Source organism: Chrysochloris asiatica, unplaced genomic scaffold, assembly GCF_000296735.1.
Source record: "Chrysochloris asiatica unplaced genomic scaffold, ChrAsi1.0 scaffold00140, whole genome shotgun sequence".
Classification (NCBI taxonomy): domain Eukaryota; kingdom Metazoa; phylum Chordata; class Mammalia; order Afrosoricida; family Chrysochloridae; genus Chrysochloris; species Chrysochloris asiatica.
Window position 1 is genome coordinate 6,840,352 of NW_006408658.1, and position 17,944 is coordinate 6,858,295.

General features: G+C 47.8%; 2 protein-coding genes and 1 pseudogene across 4 annotated transcripts in view; 1 reads left to right on the forward strand and 2 right to left on the reverse strand.

The window, feature by feature from the left end:
- Positions 1-15,371, forward strand: part of LOC102836233 — a 19,833-nt pseudogene extending 4,462 nt beyond the window's left edge. Inside the window, exons 3-6 of the transcript XR_438765.1 lie at positions 2,271-2,479; positions 3,072-3,220; positions 14,389-14,585; positions 15,051-15,371. The product of XR_438765.1 is annotated as an uncharacterized LOC102836233 (transcript). The remainder of the gene's footprint in view (positions 1-2,270; positions 2,480-3,071; positions 3,221-14,388; positions 14,586-15,050) is intronic.
- On the reverse strand, positions 4,591-11,060 carry LAMTOR1 (late endosomal/lysosomal adaptor, MAPK and MTOR activator 1). The gene is made up of 5 exons (XM_006870259.1): positions 10,868-11,060; positions 6,203-6,348; positions 5,879-5,956; positions 5,485-5,611; positions 4,591-5,202 (listed from the first exon to the last, which is right to left on the reverse strand). The coding sequence occupies exons 1-5, from the start codon at positions 10,907-10,909 to the stop codon at positions 5,110-5,112; spliced, it is 486 nt and encodes a 161-aa protein (XP_006870321.1). The 5' UTR covers positions 10,910-11,060; the 3' UTR covers positions 4,591-5,109.
- Positions 15,372-16,203: 832 nt separating the features above from the next.
- On the reverse strand, positions 16,204-17,590 carry ANAPC15 (anaphase promoting complex subunit 15). 2 transcript variants are annotated; one of them, XM_006870261.1, is made up of 4 exons: positions 17,462-17,590; positions 16,835-16,894; positions 16,378-16,515; positions 16,204-16,251 (listed from the first exon to the last, which is right to left on the reverse strand). In XM_006870261.1, exons 1-4 carry the CDS (start codon positions 17,579-17,581, stop codon positions 16,204-16,206), a joined length of 366 nt encoding a protein of 121 aa, XP_006870323.1. In that variant the 5' UTR covers positions 17,582-17,590. The 2 variants fall into 2 exon arrangements, with proteins under 2 accessions (XP_006870323.1, XP_006870322.1); XM_006870260.1 differs by having other exon boundaries at positions 16,204-16,263; positions 17,462-17,581.
- Positions 17,591-17,944: the final 354 nt, after the last annotated feature.

A 17,944-nucleotide genomic window follows, 5' to 3' on the forward strand; every position in this document is an offset into this window, starting at 1 on the left:
CCCACCCCCCCACCCCCGCTTCAGGCCCCAACTGAGTCAGCTCTCTCCAGGACTCAGACAGAGAGCCCTCTGGTGGATACTGCTTGACCTGCAGCTAAGGAGGGGACGTTAGCTTTGGCTGAGGGTGGCAAGGAAGACTAGTGTGTCCAGAAAGAGAACTACGGGGAAATGATATGTTGGTCAGGTTTGGCAATACTAAATACTTCCTTTTCTGAAGGCAACGCTAGACTAGAAATCAAAGGCTTAGGCACAGTGGGGTGGGGTGGGGTAGTCACTTTTGTCAGACAGTGTTTCTAATTGCTGTTGACTGAGCTTAGGCAAGGTTCATCCTCTCTGGACCTCATAACAAAAAAGGCAAAAGGATGGATAGAAAGGCATCTATAAAGATGGGTCCTAAAATGTCTCCAACCATTTCCCTAATTTCTCTAATCTTCATCAGTCTTTTTATGTGTTGTTTATACATCTTGCTTTTATTTTCTTAAATCACTGATGAACTAGCTTTTGCTCCCTAACCCCCACCCAGTGTCCTTGCCATTTCATTAAAACAGCTGACACCAAGATCACCAGGGACTTCCTATCTTTCTGAAACTTTTTAAGTGAGGTCGAATTGGTTCCCACTCAGCGACCCTGTATAGGGTTTCCAAGGAGCGGCTGATGGGTTTGAACCACCAACCTTGCGGTCAGCAGTCCAGTGCTTATCCTATAGCATGCACACCAGATCTCCTTTTGAAGCTTATTCCTATAAGCTTATCTATAAGAGTATCTTCAAACTATGCTTTCCTGGTTCTCCCTATCCCTTCCTGATAAGTCATTTCATAGATGATTTTTCTACCTTGACCCTTCTTTTTCCCTGGGGACTCTCAGTCTACTCCTCCAGCTTGTACACCCTCTATGCTAATGATTTGCAAATTGTCTCCTTTCAGACCTACATATCCAACTACCTACTTGCCTTTTCCACCTGGACAGATTATGGGCACCTCAAACACACCAAAGCCGACTGTACCAGTTCCTTTTTTGTAACTCTTCATCAGTTAATGCCCAGTCACCCAAACCAAAAACCTGGTCCCACTCTTGAATACTACTTTACATCCAGCCAACCATCAAAACATGCTGATTGTAGCTTCCAAATAGTTCTCCATCCCTATCATCTGTCTTGCTTCAGGTCCTTCTCACCTTTTTCTTGGTTGAGGAAATAGCCAAATTGGTCTTTCAGTCTTAGCGCCTCTCTAAAATCCGTACTTCACAGTAAAAATCCGGAATATGCCTATGGGGAAGTGAAAGGCCTCCTGAAGTTGCTTCACAGAGAACGTTCTATCTTTCTGAAATGAAAACTGGAATCATCTCCTTTGCTGTAGGTCTTCATGATTTGGGTGTCTTTTCCCTTGTATACCTTGTGCAGAGCGCACACACATAAATACACACACACACCATGCTGTCTCCTTTCTCTCTCTCTCTAAGCTGGTCTCTCTCCCTTTTTACCAGTCCCTTTTGTACTTCAATGACTACTATATACACTTAGTACTTATTTTGCCAAATTCTTCCAACTTGCCCAAGGGATTTCCTCCAGGGCACAAACTCAAGAGTCTGGCACAGATGACCTCACTTTGTTCACTATTGTCTATCCACAATCTGGCCATGTAGTAGGTGCTCAATACTAATGGAAGAGAGGAAACACATCAGTGTTTCACATGGAAGTGAGTTTTATAGATTCTAATGAAGCTCTTCTGGCATAGTGGGTTACATTGAGCTGCTAACTTCAAGGTCAGCAGTTGAAATCCACAAGAAGCTCTGAGGGTTTTAAAAAAGTTAAGGCTTACTGCCCCTGCAAAGATTTACAGCCTTGGAAACCCTACAGAGGGTGGTTATGGGTCAGTACCAACTTCCCGGCACACAGCCACCACAATCAGTAAATATAATTCTGGATTCTATTATCATCTGGTTTTCACTTTCCTCATCTATAAAACAAGTGACTTTGTCCCCATATCAACATAGGGTGGCATACAAAGGCCCCATCCAAACAGTACACATCAAGAAGACCTGGAAAACCAGGAATTTGAATGGGAAATACTTGGTCCTTATAGAAACTTACTTTGAACAGCTAAAGAACAGGGTCCTTAGCTAACACAGGGTCACCCTAAGCTCCAGCTCAAGGCTAGGGCCTTGCCAGCCTCTCTAGCTACAGTTTGAGTTACAACTACACCCTCCCAACTCTTCCCTTTCCCGAAGCCAAGAAAGGAATGCTATACATCCAAGTTTCCCTCTTTCTGCAGATCTGGTAAGTGAGGAGCCAAGGGCAGGGCTCCGACCACTGAGGCACTCTAAGTCGTCGGGGAAGTCATTAACTCAGTCCCTGTGGTTGAACAACAATATCCTCAATGACTTGAAAGACTTCAGCCAGGTCGCCTCACAGCTGCTGGAGTACCCGCAGAACTTGGCCTGGATTGATCTGTCCTTCAATGATCTGACTTCCATTGACTCTGTGAGTTCTCAGCCCATTAAGCAGTCATGATGGGCCTGATATCACCTTGTTCAGCCCCTAGCTTCTCCACTTCCTGTGTTACTAAAGAAATAGCAAGGTTTCATGATATAATGCCCATGGATGGGATTGTCAAACAGATGTAGGTCCAATTCCTAAATCTGTCTGCCATCCCAAAAGCTTAGCCTGTATCCTAAGGTTTTGTTAGCATTAAATGAGACGTAAAATAACCTCAGTTGGCTCATAGGCTGAAGTAAAATGGTAGCTCTCATTATTAAGCACCACTGAGTCTTATGCAGTGTTCTGCTGTGGAAGAGACAGGTGGTAAATAGGCTCAAGTTTTAGGAAATAACAATAGCCCCTACCTGTCCAGCATTCCTGGTAGACTAAAAAGGAGCTGGAACATGACTTGGGAATCAGTTCTATGTCTGTGTAATGTCCCTGTACCCCTTAAAAGTAAATGAAAGATTTACAAGTCATCCAGTATAATTAAGGGCAAGTTGTTCCCCAAATGCTTCCTTCTCTACCACAGGACAGTTCTGAACTTTGATCCAGGACCCCTTCCACCATGGCTTTTGGTTTCCTTGTCCAACAGGTTCTAACATCCTTCTTCAACCTGAGTGTCCTCTATCTCCATGGCAACAGCATCCAACGCCTTGGGGAGGTAGATAAACTGGCTGTCCTCCCTCGGCTCCGAAGCCTGACACTCCATGGGAATCCCATGGAGGAAGAGAAGGGATATAGGTAAGTGCCCTGTCCCTGGAGTTGGGCTCTGTTGAGGAAAAGATAGAAAAAAATCCAAGACCATTCTTCTGCCACCTTGGGGCCAGCAGGAGTAGCAGACTGTAAGGTATATCTTGCTGTCTGTCTGGGTAAACCCAATCTCCCCAAACTATACTTAAGTCCCTCCATTCCTTGCAGTTGAGGAGAAATAGCAGCAATGGAGGGGAAGGGAGTTCTGGTGGGGGGGCTGGCCCCCAGCCCTAGTCTTCCCACAGGCAATACGTGCTGTGCACCCTGCCCCGTATCACCACGTTTGACTTCAGTGGGGTGACCAAAGCAGACCGTACCACAGCTGAAGTCTGGAAACGCATGAACATCAAGCCCAAGAAGGTCCGGATCAAGCAGAATGTATTCTGAGTTCCCAGGGCCCCAGCAGTCCTAAAGACCTCAAAGTGATCAGCTTGATTTGATAATAAATGATTTGAGCTGTTCAGCAGATAAGAAGTCACTTGTACCTTGCAGAGATGCCCTCCTACTCAAGCAACTGTCCAGAACTCTGGTATTACTTCAGAGACAAGGAGGTAGAAGAGCTGCCTCTCTGGGCCTCTTTTTACTCCTCAGGCTCACAGTATCATGGGGTTAGAGCTGGTAAGTAACTTCCGAACTCTTCACAGACTAGCAGGTTCTGCAGAGATGCCTGAGGCATCCATGATAGGAGGCCAAAGAGATGGGCTGTGATCCGTGAACCCTCCTCAGTGCAGAGTACAGATCAAAGTAGGTCCACTGTTATGTCTTATATTTTGGGATTATGCTTAAGACTTCAATTAATGACAAGATTCTTCTGCTTGAAACATTTGTATGCTGACGCCAGAGCAAGTGCTCCCAAGAGAACTGGTTTGGCCAATGCCTGCCCACTGCTCCCTGGCTGCTAGAAATTCTACAGAGCCTGATGCAAGGCCCCCAATATTGACAGCCATCCCAGATTCAAGTCTTTCCAGCTTTGACAGTGTTCCCATCACTGAAGAACCAGCAGTCTTCTATCATAAAATTTGAAATTAGCTAAGGCCAAGTCTCACCTGGAAAGCCTCAGCCCTTATCTCCTCTATTCGCCCTTCCTCAAACCTCACTAAGGAGCTTTGATAGCATAGTGGTTACGAGTCGGGCTCCTAACCTCACAGTTCAGCAGTTCGAAACTACCGGCAGTTCCATGGGGGAAAGCTGAGGCTTTCTGCTCTTGTAAAGATTTACACCCTCAGAAACCCTATGCAGGGTTGCTGTGAGTTGGAATTGACTCCACGGCCCACCACCACCCACCTCACCATTCAGACTGGAGTAGCCAGAATTAAGTGGTAGGGTGGTAGGCAGGACAGAGGGACTGGAATCAGTACACAGATGAATACACTTCCTTTATCGAGGGTGACAAACGAAAACAAAAGACCAACATGTAAAAACCCAGGGTGCTAGAAACAGGAATTCATTCCAATTCAAGCTCGTCCAAACCCTAGTCACAAACCCTAGTGAGGTGCATGTAAGCACCAAGTCAGGGGAAAGGAGGACAGGAGTGAATCTGAGGCCCAGAGAAGGGGTGGGAAAGGGCCTGCCGAGGGCCCCTGATGATCACCCCCAGAGTGGTACCTCCACCTTCTCAGTGACTGTGAAGACCTACCATTCTTTTGGCCTCACACCACCCCTGGCTGGGGCTTCAAAGGCCAGTTTCAAACAGTACTACCCTCCCTTGCTCCATCCTCACTTGTTCAGGCCTCCAGCCTCACTCTCCTCCTCCACATTGTTCTCCAGGATTAGTAGCAGGTTAGGGTACTGTATGTGCTGCAGTGAGGCTAGGGGCCAGGGGAGGTGAGGTGGAGACGAGGTGAAGAGAGAAGAAATAGCTGTCCAAGGAGCCCCTCTCTTCATGGGATCCCAAACTGTACAACCAGCTCCTCTTTTGCATCCACACGGATCTGAGAAAGTGCACTGTAGGCATAAGCAGCTATCCTGGACACCTGAGAAGGGGCCGGGGAGAAAAGGAACAGAGAAAGGTGGGTAGGGGGTCAGGAGCAAAAGAGAAAGGTAGGGATGAGAGAGAAAGAAGCAAAGGGAACAAAGAGGAGAAAAATAAAATAGGAGGGAGGGACAGGACATAAAAAGGTGAATTGTGATTGAGCAGAGCCCCACAAAGTACTAACCCTCCCAACCCCATTTCCTACCACCTTTGGAAAAGGGTGAACCCTCTACCACACCTAAAGAGGGATGGGATGAAGGGATGGACAAAAGAGGTGGCTCACCTGCTGCAAGTCGGAGAAGGGGATGGGCTCACTGGCCAGCACTTGGTGGGGCTGACTGGTAAGAGATGGCAGCGGTGGCAGCTTCTTCCAATGGGTCAGGCTGCTGCTGAGCACAGCCAAGCGGTTGCTACCCAAGAGGGAGGGAAGCAGGATTACAGGGGTCCTCTTGTTCATCACAGATTCAGTGAACCCACCACCCTGAACTTCATTGTCCTCAGAGTATGATAGGGCAAACATAGCTGATATAAACATCTACAGAGGCACCCAAGTGGTTTATGGGTCTCCTGGGCTGTACCCAAATGAACATGGATTGGGTCCAGGCTCCAAAGCAGGATCAGGGGTGGAAGACAGGAGCTGTAGTAGTCTGAGGGACCCAAGCTAGCCGGGTGCTCACCTGTACTGCCTTGCTCGGTCCATGTACTCATGCTGCTCCATGCCCTGGGAGTCTGCAGCAGACACATCAATGATGTTGCTTTGGGAGGAGGAGAGAGAATGGACGTGACAGGTGCTTCCAAGAGGGACAAACAGAATTCACTGCCAGGTGCCAACTCCAGGGTTATCTGATACCAGTGACCCTGCCTGCTCAGTGGAGCAGGGTTGGGCCCAGAGACACTGCTCCCCATTGACCTTGTTCCCATGTCCTGGCCCTAACTCCCTTGATTCCCACCTTGAACCTGGATGGAGGAGCTCTGCCCAGGCTTGGTCCTGTGAGGCTCACCTGGCTGTCTTGGCGAGGATGGAGGAGAGCAGAGCCTGCTCATCTGTGCGTGCAGAAGGCAGGCTGTGGTAGTTGGGCTCAGTTCCATTGAGAGCTTTGGTGGGAGGGCTGCTAGGGTCCAGCAGCAGCTTCCGTTCCTCTCGGTCCTAGGAGAGACCACGGAGAAGTCATCCTCAGAATCCTTGATCCAACCAGTGTTTCCTGCGGCTCCCCTCTCAGCCAAGCTCTGATCTTTTAGCAGCAATGATATTTTAATAGGAATATCCAAAGCACTCAACTTTGTGGAGTATAAATAAGACTCAGTTCCTACCTACCCATAAAAACTCAACTGAGTTGGTGCTCTAGGATAAACTAGAGTAGAACCAAGAAGGTCCCAGATACCATGAAAAGGTAGACAGAAGGGCTTGGCCTGGACAAAATGGTCCATGAGCCATTGGTAGTTCTAAACAGAGGCTTCAGCAGCAGCCCTGGAGCTCCAGAAAACAGTCCAGCATGCAGTAGAGAGAGGATACTGGAGGCTGGAAGACAGGAGGTAGGAAAAACCAAGATGACAGTATGGTCTAGAAGAAAGACGGATCAAGTCAGAAGTCCGAAAATGGCTCTCCTTGTCCTATAGCCAGAATCTCCAGCAAGCTGTCTGCAACCAGATAAAGCCCTAGGCACTGAGGGAAAACCAGTCCAGCCTCTCAAAGAGTTCCTCAAATTATGACAGGAACCAGCGCCCCAGACGCCAAGTAACATGATTCTTGTGGGCAGGTCCGTCTACTTTCAGGTCTCTCCTCTTCTCTCCTCTGTATATGATTCTCAGAACCAAATTGAGTACACCTGGTATATCCTTAGCTGAGCTGAACAGTGGAGCTGTTCCCTCCCTTGCCAAGCCACCACCTCCATTAATGTGGCCTGAGAAGCTTCGTTTATTTTCAGTAGCCCTCTTACTGCCAGTCTACTCTGACAATCATAACCCCTGGACCTGACCAGGGTCCAAACCAAGTCTTCCGGCCCTATATAATTCTTCATGTATTTCTTCTTGTCCTGTTTTAGTCCTTAATTCTAATCACAGCAATCTTCCTACATATGACCCTAGGAGCTGCAAATCCCTGCTGGCTGTGTCAACTACAAATTGGATACACAGATCTGCTGGTTATCTATCAATGTCATAAGCAGGGTGCTCAGGACAAAGCCAAAGATTGGCGGGGGTGGGGGATCCATCTGGCACACCCTGTGTGCCAGACCACCCGACTCCTCAATGCTCCACCCAGAGCTATTTCAGTTCCTACCAGACTTTCCTATTGCAGACTCCCAGGCCCCCAGTGCTCTCAACTCTTTTTATTGAGGGTTACACTTCCTCCTAAGGAGCTCTGGTAGCATAGTGGTTACGAATTGGGCTGCTAACCTCAAGGTCGGCAGTTCGAAACTACCAGCAGTTCCACAGGAGAAAGATGAGACGTTTTGCTCCCATTAAGATTTACAGCCTCGGAAACCCTGTGCAGGGTTACTATGAGTCGGAACTGACTCCACTGTACTTAACAACACTTCCTCCTGCCCAAGGTTATCAACAGTTTGAGCCAGTTCCCAACAGCATGTGACAGATGAGTTGTGGGCTTCTCTCTTCACTTCATCTCTAAACTCCTAGACACCCTCCTTCTTCCCAAAAACAGGCTCAGAATTTAAGGCTGGAAAAACAAAATACTTGCCAAAGATAAAACTATCTCTAAAGAAAACTGGCTCCTAGTGAGGCCTGAGTTTGCTTCCTGTGTGTCTGTGTGTCTTTCCTTCCCCTAGCCCCATCTCAGACAAATGTTCCTATAGAGCAGGGCAGTTTAAACTCACCAGCCGCTCTTTGGAAACCCTATACAGGGTCACTGAATCAGAGCCCACTCAACAGCACTTAACAGCAGACCTACGTGGCTCCCAGAAGAGGTCATTCTATGCCCAGTGGAGCTTGGCAGAAGCAAGGGAGCATCACTGTTTGTTCTCAAGTCCATGGAACCCAGAAGCAAGCATTTCATTGTTTACTCTAGTACAGACTCGTATGGCCTGCCCAGAACTATCCGTGTTATCTGTAGGCATGACTAGAAAAGACAGCTTGGCCCAGCGTCAGATTACCCAATATGCATGGTGAATGCAGACTTGTGCTTACTAATCTATAGTGAATAATTTCACATTTATTTATCATATCAAAGATTCTGCTCCTACTGCACTTGTCTACATAATCAAAAAGTTTCCAAATTTACAATCTTCAACAGGGACAGAGTACCTAAGTAAGCATAAGCAAAGTAAGCATGGGCTTACCTATTAATCTGTAGTGAGCATTTTCTGTGTTTTCCAACACATCTTTGTGGTAAGACTGTAAATGTAAAATTCTTCCTCAAAGATTAGTAAATAAGCACAAGTAAGCCCAGGCTTACCTTGCATATTGGGTAATCCAGTCCTGGCTTGGCACAATGGCCTGACATCACAAAATCTTGGCTATGCCACTTCTCAGTTGGTATCCTTGGCTAAATCACTTTTTTCAGTTTTCTCAATGTATACTTATATCACACGTATGTTGTTATTATTGTTAAGTGCCGTCGAGTCGGTTCCAACCCATAGCGACCCTGTATAGGGTTTCCAAGGAACAGCTGGTAAGCTAGAACCACCAATCTTACAATTCAAATGGCTTTGCAGTCTGGGACATTAACCTACTGCACCATACCAGGACTCCATATGACATATACAGCAAAAGTCAAATGGGGTAACTGTAAAAGTCCTTTGGAAACTGTAATGTGTTGTACTTTTCTTTTAATTACAATAAAGAGGCAGAGATGAAAATGGGAAAGGAGCTTTCCCAAAAGTTGAAAGGAGGGTTTTGGGGTCAGAACCCCTACACCTATGACAACAGTACAGTAAATAGTTATGATCTGAAGACCAAGTCAGTAGGTCTTTGCCACATGGAGCCTCAAATCACTGGCCAAGTGCCTTCACTAGGGGGTTAGAAACACGAGGGAAAGGTGGAGATTTCAGGACAGTAGCAAGTCTGGATTTCCTTGTCTGCTAGAAGCTGATATGCTGTGTCTCAGAAGTCATTAACTCTTCTTGACTCATTCCTTGCAAGAGTCCACACTTTGCTTTAAGAGATAATTTTCCATGCGGCTACAGCTCTCCTAGTAGGCAGAGATCGTGTCTCCCACTCTAATACTGGAATGAAGTGAGAGGTACTGGGCATAATGCATACCTAACCCAGGGCCTAACAAATATGAGTATGTGCTAAGGATGTTCAGTGCCTCTCACACCAACATCATTTTCCTGAGCTTAATCCCTTATCCACTGACTCGATGGCACTTACCAACAACAATTCCTTATTCAAGAGGTTCATGGGAATTTTTGAGAAAAGACTAACTTCTAGCTACCACTGATAAAAAAAACTATGAATGTGACCCCCTCACTAAACTAAGCTACTGTAAACCTTTCTGTTGCCTCCTGTATTCAGTATGTGTTAAACTATAGAACTGAGGTTTAGAGAGTTCTATAAAATAATGTTGTCAAATGCTTTTGAGTCAGTTCCGACTCACAGTGACCCTGTAGAGAGTTTCTGAAGAGCAGCTGGTAGGTTTGAACTGAGGACCTTGTGGTTAGCAGTCCAGTGCTTATCCTACAGCGACACACCAGAACTCCTTAAAACAACACAAGCAATAAAAAAAAGATGAGACATCATCCGTAGAAAGGCCGCTTCCTTCTCAAAAGATGTCAGGTCAGGCAGGGCAGAGATTTAAAGGGCAAAGAAATGAAAACCCACTAAAGGGGAAAGATAATTTAAAACTGTATGTCTCCCAGCCTAGTCCTTTCTCCCTGGGGGTCAGACTGACTGCTAAATTCTCAGTATAGGAAGCTCTGTAGTTAGAGGAACCCTAAAGTCCCACACACGGGCAGTGCTGAAGCAGACCATACTCAGTAACAAATGAGCTCTCCACCTCCTACTTTTCTCTCCCCTAAATCGTTTGTTGCTTCCAAAAAAGTTTCCGATTGTCCAGATATCCTCTTTGTCTGTATCTATTAAATCCTTCACTAGTCAACTCAAATATCACCAACTTCAAGAGGCCTTCTCTGACTCCAAGGCCAGCTGTAACTTTGTCGTTAGGTAAGTTTCAACTCAGCAAGTCTATATAGGATTTCCAAGGAGCAGCTGGTGGATTTGAACCAACGACCTTACAGTTAGCAGTTCAGTGCTATCTTAGAGAGCCACACCGGGACGGAGGAGAAAAATACTGATTTATCTCGAGACATGCTAACTCTGAGCCACAACTTACCTATCACTGCAACGGGACTCACAATGTCTAAGACAAGCAGGAACAAAGAAAGCACATAAGTTGGGAAAGAAGTACTTCCCAGGGGCTCTCTTAGAGGCTCCTTAATGTTGTCAAGGTGTGAGACAGGGGAAGGAGTAAGGATTGGAAACAAAGACCGGGGGCTGCCTTTACAAACACCCGGAGACTGTGTAGAGCTGGGACTTCAACAGGGATAAGGGTCAGGCCCAGCGATCCCTCTTGTAATCTGGCCCCTTTGGGCCGCCGTACTCGTAAGCCTTGCAGTTCGGTTCACCTTCTGCAGAATTTTAATTTTTTTTTTTTGGCCCCATGCCCTAAGGTCTCAGCCCTCATTCCCGAGCCCCGCCCGCCGCGGCCGCACCTGGTCCGAGTCCTCGTTCTCGCTGCTGTAGCAGCACCCCATGGCCGGGGTCAGGCCGGGCGCTCAGGCGGCGCCGAGGAGGGACGGCGTCCGTCAGGAATCCTTCCGGTCACATGACATAAGGCTGCCTGCCAGCCACCAGCGAACACCCGCCTCCGAGCCTAGTCCTTCCCTGAGTCTCTTCGCCTCCGTCTCGGACAGGCTCCGCAGACCCGTTTCCGGTCCCGACTCCCGCGTGATTATCACCAACCAATGAGTGGGCTCGCCCTGTGCGACTAGAAGTGAAACATGTGAGGCCTCGGAGGAAAGGGAGGGGCAGATCATATGACTTACCCGACTTCCCAGTACCTTCTATCTCCACTACGAACTGAAAATGCTGCCTGCAATTCATACTATTTGATCATGTGGCTTTGAGGCCACCTTTCTGGACCTGAGAACGAACTTTTATCCTAAATACGGTCCTAATATGCTCTTCTAAATGCTGTGTAAAGGGCTCAGTTTGTGTGCACATACACAAGACCAGATGAAAATATTAGAGGGTTTGACGCCCAACGAAATTTCCAATCTGACCTAGGGATATGACTGGAGAAGCGACCTTATTCCTTCATGAAGCAAAAAAAAAAAAAAAAAAAAAGGAGCTCGTTCCTGATAGCGGAGATGGAGGCAGCCTCATTGATCCTACTCCCAGACAGTTCCATTCAATTCTGTCCTTCCGTCATCTAATACACAAAAGTTGACCATCTCGTTTCTCAAACAACCCTCCAGCGAATTCCTGCAGCCCTAAATACTAAGTCCAAGTCTCTTTCAAGATCTTGCAGAACCTGACACCTGATTGACTTCCTGGACTTTGATATGAGCCCTACACATTGTCTCCCCAGACCTACCTTCTGGCTTCAATACACACATTAATATCCTCCTGGTTACCTTCTCTGACACCGTTCTCTGGGGACCTCCCACTTCCTGTATTTAATTTCTATTCAATGTTAAGTCATTTATTAACTCAACAAATATCCAGTGCCAGGCATTCTTCTATCCAGATATGCAGCAGTTAACAAAGCAGCAATAAATCCTAGTACTCTCTGAGGTGCTGACATCTAATCTAATACTCACACTATTGTATTCTCTGTTCCTGGGTCAGTCTTTTCTACCAAACTGGGGGTTCTTGGAGGACTTGAGTAGAATTTAACTCTTCTCTGAGACGGAAATCCCTGCACTTGCTTAAAGAAAACGAGTTTTGAATTAATGAGTAATCTCCTCTTCACTTTAAAAGGAGACCTGGTGGCACAGGGGGTTAAGTGTTGGGCTGCAGGTTGGCTTTTCAAACCCACCAGTGGCTCCATAGATGAGTCTGTCTATAAAGATTTATAGTCTCAGAAACTCTATGGAGCAGTTCTACTCTGTCCTATAGGGTTGCTGACTTGGAATCAATTGGATGGAAGGTAGTGGGTGGGTCATCACGTTGGCTCACACCATCTCCCATGTTCTGAATCAAGGCACTGGAGGAGACGTCACCACACCTAGTAGCTCTTTATTGTTGTTAAATGCCCTTGAGTTGGTTCCAACTCATAGCAACCCTGTATAGGGTTTCCAATTCTTATTACTCCTCAAATCAAGACCCTGACATTTTTAAAGTACTTTGAAGGCTCCTTCTGAAGACTAGGTGGCAGCTCAAGTCTGTCCCTGGAGCTAGTAACTCGAACTACAGATCTCAGGTGACAGCAGCAGCCTCAGCATCAATAATTGAGAGCAGGTCTAGCCTCTTGCCTCATGATTCTTCCCCAGGCCAAGGACTGTCCCTCTGCCTGTGCTCTGGGGTCTTCCCCAAGCAGGAGTCTCCAGCCCAGGTAAGAAGGGCCCTTAATTATGGGTTCCCAATCACACCACCTCAAACCCACTCATTCACACTTTTCATACACTCTCTCACTTGCATTTTTAATTTCCACCACCACCAGGGTTCATGCAAATACCAGATCTGGTGGAAAGGTAGGCTGGTCTGGGTCTGGGGCATAGAAAAGAATTAAGTACCAATCCCTCATAGGGGTACCCTAAAAAGGAGAGCTGATTGAGGGAAAGATGTGTGGGGTGTGTTTGTGTACACATTTGTAGAGGAAACCTTTAAAGGGGATACAGGGGATAATAATTGTATACATGACAGGCAATTGGTGAGTGTGGGTTTCCCTCCATCCATCTATCCCACCCCAAGACCCAGGTGGGGACCATGTCTCCTGCCATTGCGTTAGCCTTTCTGCCATTGGTGGTGACACTCCTAGTGCGGTACCGGCACCATTTCCGACTGCTGGTACGCACAGTCTTGCTGAGAAGTCTCCGAGACTGCCTGTCAGGGCTACGGATTGAGGAGCGGGCCTTCAGCTACGTACTCACCCATGCTCTGCCTGGGGACCCTGGTCACATTGTTGCAGCCCTGGACTACTGGAGCAACCACTGTGAATACCTAGGCCACTTGGGGCCTGTCAAAGGTCAGTGTTCTCTAGCCTTCTGCTCCAAGAAGCTTCTCTAAGATGAAGGCAAGAAATCTAGAGTATGCCCTGGCCTATGTGAATTGGGCAGATTTTACTCTCTGGGTTTCTTTTTCTCATCTGAAATGAGGCTGTACTAGTCATTCATTTATCTATCCAGCAAACATTTACTGCCACCTGTTTTGTACAAGGCACAAGTTAGGTGCTTAGGAAGTAGAGGTCGAAGGAATGAATGAGCCACAGATTCTGGCCTCAAAGGATGGCACAATACAGGGGGATAACCATCACGCCATTTATCCCATAGCTTTGTAATGATCTATGTCTGTGTCTTTCTCCTCCACCACCTCATGGTAGCTGTCTGCCTGGATTTATCTGACTCCCAGCTCTTAGGCACAAGTGCTTTAAGAGTGCTATTTAAGATATTCTTTCAACTCCAATGAACAATACAAGGAGGAATTAAATAAGAATTCTAGCAAAGGGCCCTCAGAAGCCTGAAAGATGTGGTAGTTGCTTTTTTCTGAGTCTTCCTAAAGGAAGCAACATTTGAATTGAGTCTGAAGTACTACTTTTAAGTTGGCCAAGCAAATAGGGCTACGGGTAGGGAAGAACAAAGCCAACCACATATACAAATGTTGCATGAACCCAGAAGAGGTAATTCTGGACAGTTAGTTGTTTGGGATGGCTGAGGTATAAGCTACAGGTAGAAGTCAAGACCTGAAGCTGGACAGTTAGGATAGTATCAGGTCCTAAAAGGCCCTGAAAACCAGCCTGTAGAATTGCATAGGCCTGTAGAATCATGGAAGCTAGAGTGTGATTTGGTGAGATTTGTTAGAATGATTTCAGTGGCTGGTATGAAGATTAGACTGGAGGAGGCAAGCTTGGAGAGAACAGGGGGACCATCGGGCAGCTAGGGCTATTGTCCAAGAGAAAGGTGATACCCCAGTTGGGGGCTGTAGTAAGGCAGGTAGGCATTTGAGATCCCTTTCTTTTAGGGGCCTAACAACCACTCTCAGGTCTTTTGCAACAGCTATCTCTCCCCTATAGGCCAGATCTTGACACGGCTGGTGGAAGAAAAGGCTCCTGTCTGTGTGCTAGAGCTGGGAACCTACTGTGGATACTCCACGCTGCTTATTGCCTGTGCCTTACCTCCTGGTGGCCGCCTTTTCACTGTGGAGCGGGACCCACGCACAGCAGCAGTGGCTGAAAAACTCATCCGCCTGGCTGGCTTTAACGAGCACATGGTCAGCCCCCACTTCCCCAACCCTAGTTTCTTCTCTCCCACTCCAGGCCTCGCCCTCGCCAAGCCTCCCCTGTGAGAGATCCCACCTAGGGGAAAGAAAGCAGCTTCATTTGGGGGCACTGATCCTGGAGGGTGGATAAACTCATGTCCTCCTATACCAAGTCATTTGCACATATTTTCAGTGACACAGGAACAGTTAAGAAGATTGTCTCTGGAGTCTGGCACATGTGGGTCCCAATCATAACCCTTCCTCTTGTTAGCTGTGTGGCTGAGAGCAAATCACTTATCCTTTGAGCCTCAGCTTCTTCACAGCAGAATGGGAATCACAATGCTGTTCCTGGACTTTTGGGTCATGAGACCAGAGGAAAAGTGAGAACACTCTGGCATGAAATAAGCCAGATCCTGGTTTAGACTAGGATAGGGGAGCAATCCATCCCTGCTTACCTCCAGCTCTCCCTATCCCCAGGTGGAGCTCATCGTGGGTAGCTCAGAGGAGGTGATTCCACGCCTGCGAACGCAGCATGGGCTGAGCCGTGGAGAGCTGGTGCTCCTGGCACACCGGCCTCGGTATTACCTGCGGGACCTGCAACTCCTGGAGGCCCATGCTCTGATGTCAGCTGGTGCTACTGTGTTGGCTGACCATGTGCTCTTCCCTGGTGCACCCCGATTCCTCCAGTATGCTAAGAGCTGTGGCCGCTACCGTTGCCGTCTCCATCATGCCAGCCTCCCGGACTTCCCTGCCATCAAGGATGGCATAGCCCAGCTCACCTATGCTGGACCTGGCTGAGGCATAGGCCCAGGGGTACTTACTGCTGCCCCCATACACCTACCCAACAAGGACCTTAAAACATCCCCTATACTCCCTATTTATGGTCTGACACATGTGGGGCTCAGGACCTCAGGGACCAAGTGCTGTCAGGATTCTTGGTCCCACTGGTCTCCTCCTTCCAGAGAGTCATGGACTAAGAAACAAAAGCCCTGAAATCCCAACCCAGCTCTGTGACCAATTTCCTAATGAGCCCCTGACAACCTCTGAGACTTAATCCTCTCTCCTAACCCTAAGAGAGGTGACTGGGAGAACTTTGGGGCCTCCAAACTCTGTCCCTCAGAAATCTACCCCTCCCCAGCCCATGTCACTCTGGGTGGGATCAGAGGAGACAGCAATTAGAGGCCCCGCATGAGAGGCTGGGTATAAGCTGGCCAAAGGAAACAGCATACAAGCCTTCCCCTCCCCGCAATCTACCTGGCCAACTGGGTCTCACTCTTCAGTGTCCTCTCCCCAAACCCAGAAGAAGACACTAGAGTCCTCTGGGACTAATAGACAAGTGGGGGAAAAAAATCAATCAGTCCTGTGTCTTTATTAAAGAAAGTTAGAACTAGACCAGACCTGGCAGCCAAGAGAAGGGTATTGGCTGGAAGAAGCGGTGGACTCAGGCCTTGTGGATTCAAGTGCAGACTGATGGCCTGGGAGAGGCCCAGGGGCCCAGGTCCTGGTAGCAGCTATGGAGGTGTCCAAAGTTAAGCTTTCAGGCACTGTGACTATCAACTGGTTCTGTACGGGGTGCAGGGTGGGTTGGGCTGGCCTGGGATCTCCTTGAGGATCCTCTTGCCCTGTCTACCTAGATCATCCACTGGTCCTGATCCTGTTCGTTGCCTTCCATGTCCACCTGAAGAGGAGGCTGGTGTGGGTGGGAAGGGGCCTCAGCTGCCCAGCCAGCCCAGGCCCAAGGCCACCAATTAAGTTAGGGGAAGGAGTCCAGGAGCAGAGGTCCTCCCTCCACACCCCTGCCTACCTCATTGACCTCTCCATCATCAGGTGATTCATTGTAGTCATTCATTTCATCCATATCCTGCATATCCTCATCATCCTCTGAGTCCTCCTCACTATCTTCATCATCTTCATCATCTTCCTCCTCTTCCTCATCATAGTGCTGGTGGGGTAGAAGACAGCCTATGGGCCTTCGTAAGTCTGCTTAGACCTGTTCAAGGACTGACCCACTTAGAGCCCCTCTCTGGGACCAGTGACTGATCCCCAACTCTCCAACCTTGCCCACCTCAGATCTAGCAGCAGGATCTTAGAACTGGGGATAAGAGACCAGTCCCTCCACTGTCCCCAGTGCCCAACCCCTCTAATTCCTCTTTCTGCCTTCACCCAGATTGCTCTGGGACTAGAGGCAGGTACTTTGATATTAAAGCAGAGCCTTGGACCACTCTGGGCCCCAACCAGCCACACTTGGTGGCACCACTCACCTCTGAGGCTGGCTTGCCAATTGGTACCAGGTTGTTGTCTTTTTCTGCAATGCTCTGGAGCTATGGCCAAAAGGAGAAGGGGAGCAGAGCCAGGGACCAATCAGGGAAGATCAGAAGCATGGGACTGGCCCATTCTGTCCCCAAGAAGACCTCCAAGTGTGTTGAAACATTTTCTTCTAGTTTTTAGAAGATCCAATCCCCTTTTTTTTTCTGTCATCTGTCACTATGAACTTGATCCAACTACTTAAAACTCTCTGGGCTTTGGTTTCCTCATAGAAATTTGGGGAGGGTGAAATAAAAGAATATCAGCCTAGAATATGACATTTGTTAGATCCTCAAGAACTAGTCAAAATTATTATTTACCATGTTTTAGGAACATGAGCCTGGGATGAGTGTCATAAACCTGAGGTTCCAATCTAGTCCAGAGGTCCCATGGTCCCTCAGCAACTCAGGACAGGGCAATGATGAGCACCTAGGCCCACCCCCCCGGGCTTCCAACTTGATTCTTCCTAGCTTAGTGCTAAAAGCCTCTGCAGAGCAAGACTGGGTAGGTCACGGTCCAGTGGAGGAGGTTCTATGATTGAGGTTTCCAGGGCTGTGTCCCTACCCAGCTAGATTTTCACTCACCCATGCCTGATGCTGCTGTTCCTGCTGTTGCAGTTCTGTCTCCTCCACACAGGGTCGATCCAAATTAAACCAAAGTGTCTCCGTCACACGAGGAAAGAGTGAGGGAAACAAAGTAGACATGGCTCCTAGACTGAGGGAAAAGATCAGGTAAATCCAACTTTCAGATGTGAGGTGTTTTTTTGGTTGTTACTTGATTTGAGGATGGAGTATAGTAGAAAGGGAAGCAGCTCTGCCCTCTGGGAATGAGGGAAGGTTTGGGTCCTGGCTTCATCATTTACTAGCTGGCTGACCTTGGCCAAGTCACTGAAGTTCTCTGAGACTTCAGTTATCCTAAGTAAAACAATGGATTGAAAAAGAGACTGGGAGGCAAGTGTACAGACAGGAATTCAGAATGGAGATTGAAATTCCAAAATTAAACACTATAAACCTTTTTGAATGATCCATACCACACACCCACCCAATGTCAGAAACCTGGGACTTTAA